Source organism: Nothobranchius furzeri, chromosome 13 (genome assembly GCF_043380555.1).
Source record: "Nothobranchius furzeri strain GRZ-AD chromosome 13, NfurGRZ-RIMD1, whole genome shotgun sequence".
Taxonomy (NCBI): Eukaryota; Metazoa; Chordata; class Actinopteri; order Cyprinodontiformes; family Nothobranchiidae; genus Nothobranchius; species Nothobranchius furzeri.
Window position 1 is genome coordinate 23804772 of NC_091753.1, and position 8889 is coordinate 23813660.

General features: G+C 46.3%; 1 protein-coding gene across 1 annotated transcript; it reads right to left on the reverse strand.

The window, feature by feature from the left end:
- Positions 1 to 513: 513 nt before the first annotated feature.
- lhx1a (LIM homeobox 1a) lies at positions 514 to 8441 on the reverse strand. The gene is made up of 5 exons (XM_015952050.3): positions 7050 to 8441; positions 5620 to 5843; positions 4803 to 5086; positions 3119 to 3284; positions 514 to 2305 (listed from the first exon to the last, which is right to left on the reverse strand). Exons 1-5 carry the CDS (start codon positions 7217 to 7219, stop codon positions 1926 to 1928), a joined length of 1224 nt encoding a protein of 407 aa, XP_015807536.1. The 5' UTR covers positions 7220 to 8441; the 3' UTR covers positions 514 to 1925.
- Between the last annotated feature and the right edge of the window lie 448 nt (positions 8442 to 8889).

Genomic DNA, 8889 nt, shown 5'->3' on the forward strand with positions numbered 1-8889 from the left:
GGAGAGAAACCACGTCCTGACTTCACACATGGGGTTCAGGAGATAAAGATTTCCTCGTATTCACGCCACAATCCCATCGCCCCACTGATTCACACACAAGCAGGAATAAATTCATCATTCCTGCAAACACCGCCCTGTTTGTGCTTCCTGATTAGCATTATTTTTGCTGCTTTTTACCCCCCCACCCCCCCACCCCCACCCCACCCAAAAAAAAACACTTCAGTAGCTGAAAGATTCTCAAAAAGACCAGAAACGATGTTTAAGAGAATAAAAGCTGAAGGAGGAGGAGAGCCGTGGTCACGGCATCGTCCTCCAGAGCCGCTCAGCTCCGCCTGTGGGTCAAAAAAGCACTCAAGCGCTAGTCCAACATGGAGACGGGGGAACGAGACAGGACAAAGACATACCAGCCACTTCCACTGCTGACTCGGTTCCTGTCTCCATGCCGACGACTTGATGGAGACGACCTAACGCGCCACAACAGCTGCTGAAAGTAATCCCTTTAAAAAGTCATGCAACTGTTTTCTAGTTTTATTAAGAAAACATTTCGTCAACATGTTGGGTTTGTACAGTGAATGGTCTAAGATGCACTGGAGGTCACAGAAGTTTTGTTTTATTGGAACAATAAAGACATAGTGAGGGCTCAGAGAGATGTCGCAGCTGCGAGCTGCATATTCCACCATCCGTTTTTATTACTTTAGTTCTTTTATTTTTGAAGACACAAAAATAAAACCTGTCTAAATATGTTAGAGCAACATTTTTATGAATGTGTGTCAGCAGACTAAAGATCTTCAAAGTCAATTGTTGCGTGAACACTTAGAATTTGTCCCAACTTACACTGCGACGACGGTGCAACGCACGCCCACAGTGTTTGTGCTCAGTTTAAAATTTGGTAAATGTCTACTTCTCTTGATTTTTTTGTCTTTAAATCTTTTCTGTAAACAACATCTTGTACAAACTAGCACAGTGAACCACGAACCCCGGGAAACGCATATTTTTTTTCCTTTTTTTTTTTTTTTTTTTTACCTCCAGACAGTAGAAATCAAATCGATACAAAAGTTTGGTTGGTTGCTTGTAACATTTCATGTGGATCAAGAGGTTCTAAAACATGGTTTTCGAGACTTCTGGACTCCTGAATTTATTAGATTACGTAAACAGTTGACTGTTCCAAGTCCCAGTTAGAACCCAGTAAAAGATTTTAGAAGATAAACTTCAATCCAGTTCATTCCCATGTTAAATAAAGGGTTTGCAATCCAGAGAGTTTACTGGTTGGACTTCAGAAGACCCCTGTCCTCGCTTTGGCAGGACTTGAATCCACGCGGAGGACAGACCCGTGTCCTCCTCTGGCTTTCAGCAGAATACTGTGAAGAAGAGTCAGTATGGCAAAGCCTCAGGAGGCAAAGAGGTCTGAGACTCCAGTTCCTCTGAGAGTCTGGATGCCGCTCAGCCCGACCTTCAGCCTGGTTCTGGTTCTGGTTCTGTAAAGCTATCCAAGTCTTTGACAGGAGAAAAATCACCTTCATGTCTGGAACCGACAACAAGAGTTCTATTTTAACACTCTGTTGGGAGGACCGCTGATAGAGCAGGGCGGAACTAAAGAGTGAACGGGTGACATTCATTCATTCATTCATTGCTCCTTCTCTTAGTTTTTGTGATTTTTGGATGTAGCGTGGGTGAAGGGCAAAAGAACGACGGAAACGACCCAACACGATACTAAAGACCAGGATTCTGAGCAGCGTCAGCTTTCAACAAAACTGGATGAATTCAATGAAAAAAGTACAAAATAAATAAATAAATATATATATATAAAAAAACACCAATAACAAACGTCCATGATACCGCCCTGACCCTGTTGCTGTCCGTGGACCCCAGAGCCTCTAAATCCTGCTGCCTGGTCTGAATCGTGTCCAGCTGAGTCCTTCTCACAGCTACCACACCGTGCCCTCGCTCATTTCTGACGGTTGATGCGGCAGGTGGTTGCTGTATGCGCTGCCGTTCAATGACAGTGAGGTAAAGGGTGGGCTGGGGCCAAACACCTCCGAGGAGATGCTGTGCAAGGGCCCCGGGATTCCAGGCTCCGGGCTGGGAGAGTCCCCTGGGTGGTGGGACATGATATCAGAGAAACGCTGCACCTCACTGGAGGGGTGATGGCCTGGCAGAGGGTGGTCCATACTGCCAAGGGGGGTGCCGGTGGGGCCAGAGGAGGGCACGAAGGGGAGGTCCACCGGGGTCTGGGCCTGTGATGATGGAGGCCCCTGAGGGAAGAAGTCGTAGTTCCCTCCTGGACCGTAGTACTCACTCTGATAATCTGCAGATCCAAGAGGAAAAGAACAAGTCTGAGACGGAGGACTTTATTTAGTAGGACTCAGATTCTATTAGAGGCTGTGAACCCCCAGCCAGGTGGGAGGAACAACCGGCCCACATTAAATTAAACCGGGTCATTTCATCAACGGTTCAACCCACTGAGATGACTTTTAATGACTCAGTAAATTTTCATCATCACCGATTCAGCTACAGAAAAATAAAATCTGAGTTATTTAATCAGATTATCTATGTAGACATTCCTTTTGGTCATTACTTAAAACCTGCAGATCACTTGGATACAATCTGATTCTTCTGAATTAGTGATAAATAAATACACATTTAAAAATCATTCAAATTTAGTTTATTTAGAGAGTCATTTTTGCTTGTTTAAGCAGCATGCCCAGTTCAGATTAGAGCCAGATTTTAGCCAGATTAAATTCTGTTGAATAAAATCAGATCAGTTTAAAATCACAAAGTATCCCAAAATAAAACAATCACAGGATGACAAGACATCATCGGTTCTGAGCAGCAGGACATAATTAAAATATCATTTATTGGAATAAATGGCTGATAAACAATAAAAATCCAATATTTTAATTATTCTAAAGGTGCATTTTACAACTTGATTTTACTTTTTGTAAAATAAAAAACACATTTAGTTTTACTCTGGATTTCTTTAAACAATTCAGATATTTTTCGCCTTTTAAATTTGTAGTTTCAAATTTAAAATAAACACCAGAAAATGGTTTGCATGCTTATAAACCCCTCCCATGGATTTGGATCAGAACCCGCCTCCTCCTGGACCACCGGACCGTACCTCCGTAGTAGGAGAAGGGTCCGTTCGGGATCAGCTCTCCGGGTTCCAGTCGGTCCACCAACGTCCTCATCCGCCGTGGACTCCGGAAGAACGCGTGCCTCCGTGCGCCCAGCGCGCTCAGCTGCTTCATGCGCCTTTCTTTGGATCGTCGGTTCTGGAACCAGACCTGGACACACCGACATCAGCAGATCTGTCAGCCTGGGCCGCTCAGCCGCAGCCAGATGGATAAGCGTGTGCGCTCTCTGAGTAAATATCAGCGGGAACGTTTTGATTATGAGACTAAATAATAAATAACGACCAACGAGAAATAATGAATAACGAATAAACGTTCCTGATCAGAGGACAACCTGTTTTTAGAGTTAGGAGCAGCGGCGCTTTCTGCTCTCTTTGGGCATTTTCTTTAGCGCGCTTGATGAGCCGGTGCGGCAAACGCTTGAGGCTCTGCGTTCACGAGGACTGCGGCCAATTACGGTTTCAGGACTCAGGAGTCTCCTCCAACCCCCCTAATGACCCTTTAACCCGCCATTTACTCCGAATGAAGGCGGGAAAACCTCCAATTAATACTTAATAGGAGGGTCGTTACCAATATATTACCGGCTCTCCGGTTATCACTCTCTCATCTACAGACCGGCTCCCTTTAATTATACCCCCACCACCCCCTTCACACACACGCACGCACGCACACACACACACACGCACACACACACACACACACGCACACGCACACACACACACACACACACAGCACCAGTCCCCTCTCAAAGCTTTTTATCTGTCGCCGTCAGCCAATCAACTATCAGATAATCAAAGCAAAAATCGAACGTCACGATTACAAATTATTCTGAGTTTGCTTTTCCTAAAAGTCTAAAATAAGGTTTTGTTTATTCTTTATATGAAGCATTTAGACATTATAGGAAAATATTAGGCTAAAATAACTTCCCACGTTATTACTGGAGTCGAGGAAGTAACGAGAATAAATATATAGGCAGAGTAGCTGGAATGTTGAGTTTTACTCAAATGTTAAAATTTCTGAATCATTTTGTTTCGTTAATTTGAGATTCTGCAGGTGCACGTGACTGTTTGGTTAGCTGGTTTGGGGTCAAACAGACCGGAAACAACATGGGAAAATAAATAAATCATTTAACACCGAGACAGTCCTCAGAAATTTTTTGATGTGTGATTTAAATGTGTTTTGAGGCGAGGATCTAGTCGCGCGTGTCAAAACATGTGAAAGGGACGTCGAAAAGCCTTTCTACTGTTGTTGTTAATAATAATAATAATAATAATAATAATAATAATAATAATAATAATAATAATAATAATAATAATAATAATAATAAATAGTTCCGGCTGTTCCTAGTGGTATCCGGTGGATTGCCGGGACACTTGACACCCGTTTCCACCTGGATTCGGTCCCAGCAGGACTAAACTGGTCACGGCTGCGCCTGCCAGGACTCCCAGCGCCCCCAGAAGCCGGCGCCAGTTGGCGACTTTAGCGCCGTGGCACGCGCCAAGAATCAAAAATATCCACCTATGTGAACCGTTTCCAACCGAATCGGGCGCGTTTATTTGGCGGGAATTCACCATAAATTCTAAACTGAGCGCCCATAGAAACGGAACGCAGCAGGCTTCTTTAGGGCCTGGATGATTTGGACAGGGCTTCCGGTACCAGCACACCTCTCACCTGTATCACCCGCATGTTGAGGCCGGTCTCCTGGGCCAGCTGTTCCCGGATGTGTCTGGTGGGTTTGGGGGTCGCAGCAAAGGCCGCCTTCAGGGTTTCCAGCTGCTTGGCCTTGATGGTGGTCCGGGGCCCGCGCCGCTTCCCGCCCAGGTTCTGGTCGTCGTTCTCGTTATTCACCGTCTCCTTGTCGGACAGGGCGGCCATCTCCGTGTCCTTCAGAACCACGTCGTCCTGCAGCTGGTCCTGAGAATCTGGCGATAGGCTTGGATCGCTGCAGGCCGTCACTGCAAGATGGGACAGGGGTCAAAAGGGTCCACTCAGACCGGACCAGCCCTGACCCTATAGGTCCCCTAACAGCTGATCGGGCCGGGTTTGTGTGTGTGTGTGCGTGTGTGCGCGCGCGCGCGTGTGTGTGTGTTTAGATCTAATCTCCAGCTGAAATTAAAGTTTCTGGAAAAAGATGTGATAAAAAAACTTGAGTAGAGGAATGATGATGATTATGGTGGCAATGCAGGTGGAATAATAATAATAATAATAATAATAATAATAATAATAATAATAATAATAATAATAATAATAATAATAAATATTCTGACTCTGGATCAGCCGCGCTTGCCTCAGAACCTTAGAACGGTTCTAATTTGGTTCTTATTTAGACTAAAGCTCTGAGCTGATCACCGATCTATCATCCGGAACGTCTCCCTTGTGGAATCCGTCTAGATCCTGATTCTAAACAGAATGAAACGTGTAAATGTGAAGTCCACCACGTTGCGCGCGCACACGCACCGGGTGTGGACGGAACCGGGTTTGGACTTACCTGAGAGCAGGTTAGTGTCCTTCACACTCATGTTGTTTAGGTAGTCCTCCTTGCAGACGAATTTGTTCTCGTCTATGATGTAGAGCTCCTCTCCTGTGGACAGCTGCTTGTTGCACATCATGCAGGTGAAACAGTTCAGGTGGAACACTTTGCTTCGGGCCCTCCGAACCAGGTCGTTTGGAGAAATGCCCTGCGAACATCCACCGCATTTGGTACCGAACCGCCTGCAGAGGGAAACAACATGACGGACTGACCTTGTAGGTAGGCGGTTCGGCTCGCTTATGGAGCATTTATCTGAACCAGAATCCCCCTGATACGTCCAGAACCGCAGCGCATCAAATTCAGGTTCGAACAAATATTCACAGCTTATAACCACCAATAGAATTAAAGAGGTTCGGTCCGGTCCGGTTAGAGACAGACCCAGCAAATATTTTATTTTGTTGTTTTTTTTTCTTCTTATTTTTATTTTCATGTATTATTAAAATATGAAAATGTAATAGATTACATATGATTATTTTGTTAAATAAAATACTGGAAAAGAAAGTATTTATATAAAATATCAGTTTAACTTTTCTCACATCAAAATAAAAGCAACGACAGCCTTTAATAATAATAATAATAATAATAATAATAATAATAATAATAATAATAATAATGTTTTTGAATAATATTTTATTCCATCAGTTTTAGCTCATTTCCAGTTGAATTATTTTTACTCCCAGGTTTGTTTATCTTTCGGCTGTGTGTGTGTGTGTGTGTGTGTGTGTGTGTGTGTGTGTGTGTGTGTGTGTGTGTGTGTGTGTGTGTGTGTGTGTGTGTGACAGACCCCCATCCCGGGTTGTGTATTGAGGGTCTGGGTCTGGGTCTTCCAGACCTGTTTACTATTCAGATCCACTTATCAGGTCCTCCTCAGCCGGGCTGAACAAACATCGGCTCCCCGGTCTGGTTTGATCCCGGGCGCTGGTCTGACTCACACCCAGGTGTGATTTCCTCCTCTTCCTCACCTCACCTGGCCGACAGTGAGCGCACGCGCCTTTAATGTGTCTGTTTTACATGTGAATCTAAACGAAGCTTTTAATTAGTCTGCAAATCAAAGCTCATCGGATGGCGGATCCGTGTGCGGCCGCCGGTGCTTCGTTTGTTTCTGAGCCAGTCTGACCAGAAACGTTTATTTCTATAATAATTTGTCTACGTTCCACTTAGAAAACAAACACATTATAATTAAAATTTACAGACTAATAGATTTACGTTCTAATTAAATGTTTTAGCTGTTGATATTTTTTCTCATTGAACAAAATTGAAAAAAAAAAAGTTAAATTATAAGATGCATTTTGCAGCTCCAGCTCCTGTTCCTGCTCACGGTGCATGTCCGTCCCGGTTCCGCTCATGGAACCGGCAGTGAAACCAGAACAAGCGACTCCCGTTCTTACCTAAAGAAATCGTTCTTGCAGTAGAGCCGGCCCTCCCGGGAGAAGCACTTCTCCGTTAGGTTACATTTACACTCGCAGCACTGGACGCACTTCACGTGCCAGGCTCGGTCCAGAACGTTGAGTAGGAACCGGTCTAGGATCGGCCTCTCGCAGCCGGCGCAGTGGACCATGGCTTTGGTTGGCTTCACGCGCACACTAACACTTCAGCGGCGCGGGCCGACCATTGACTAAGAATCCGCTTTCTCCCTCCGCCGGTTCCGCCAGCAGCTCCGGGTTAGGGTGCGCACGAACCCGGTGGATCAGGTCTCACCACAGGTCTGCATGCGTCAGAATGTTCCGTCCAAAAACAAAAACAAACGAAAAAAAAACCCCCACAAGGTATAAAAAAGGATGGCGATCACGCAGGTGGACCGATCCTCCAGCCCGGAGCACAATTCTGAGGTAAGTTTCAGGTCTGAAGATCTGGAGAATTTCCGGCGTCCAGGACTTCTGAGGTCACAGAATCAAAGGGTCTGGGGTCAGTCCGAGCTGGGCCAGGCGTGTTCTGGATCAGAACCGGTCCAACAACATGCACGCGTAGAATTCAGTCCTGCAGCACGGATCCTCTGATCAAAGATAAAACCCAAAAGGTCTTGGCAGGTCCAGTCCGCTTCCGTTCAGTTTGGGCTACTGCGGCTCCGTGTGTCAGCTGGGATGCCCCCCGGTCTCCGGTACCGTGCGTGTGCCGGGATGCGCAAAGGTCTCCAGTTCACTGTCCTGCTCCTAAAGCTCCAAGCTCAGCCTTATTCCCGTCCTCGTGACGTCACGTTGCAGCCGGACCAATCACCGTGGAGCCAGGCGAGAAACCATCACTTCGCCCCATCAAAACCCAGCCAGCCTGCTGCTGGTGCCGCTCTACTCACCGATTGTCAAGAACTTCCCTCCGAAATGTCATATGGAGGTGCGCGGCATGAGGAGCACGGAGGTCCACCAGCCCTGTCCACAGGAGGATCCTGATCTGGTCCAGGACCCGTCCACGGAAGGACCCGGCTCTGGGCTCACTTTTCACAAGAAAATAACGCAGAAGTCGCGGGTTGGTTCGGTGGTCCGTCCTAATAAATTATTAGAGTCATCAGGAACCCGAACGAAGTGGGTCCCAGAGCGCCACATGTGGATGCAGCGCTCAGTGCTGTTCTGGTTTGCGTGATGTCTTCGGTTTCTGACCGAGGTGAGAGACGGGAAGGCTCGAAAGTTAACAGGCTGAGGGGGAGCCGCGGCCCGACGTCCCGGACTCTCCAGCCCGGGAGGTGTTAATCCACTTCGGAGACCGTCATGGCAGTTTGGATCATTTCCGGCCCAAAAGTTAGAAGTTTCAGATGTTTGATCATGTGACAGCAGGATCTGGAGTAAATAAATAAATAAATAAATAAATAAATAAATAAATAAATAAATAAATAAATAAATAATATTTTTGGTTTATTTTTCTGGCTCCAATTCGGTTCAAACCACCTCCCATCGGCTTGGTGACGCAACTCGATAGATCCTTCTCACAAGGGGTTCTTATGCAGGATACTCCCCCCCCCCCCCCCCCCACCTCTCTCTCTCTCTCTCTCTCTCTCTCTCTCTCTCTCTCTCTCTCTCTCTCTCTCTCTCTCTCTCTCTCTCTCTATCTCTCTCAGGACACATGCTCCAATATGCGAGAGAAGCCTCTTCTTTTCCATTTGTAAACCCCCCCCCCCCCCCCCCCCCCCCCACACACACACACACACACACACACACTCCTCCGTTTTCGGGACCAAACTCACTGCCATTCAAATGATTACCGTAACTGAAACCTGCTCCATGATCCGGTCCACCTACG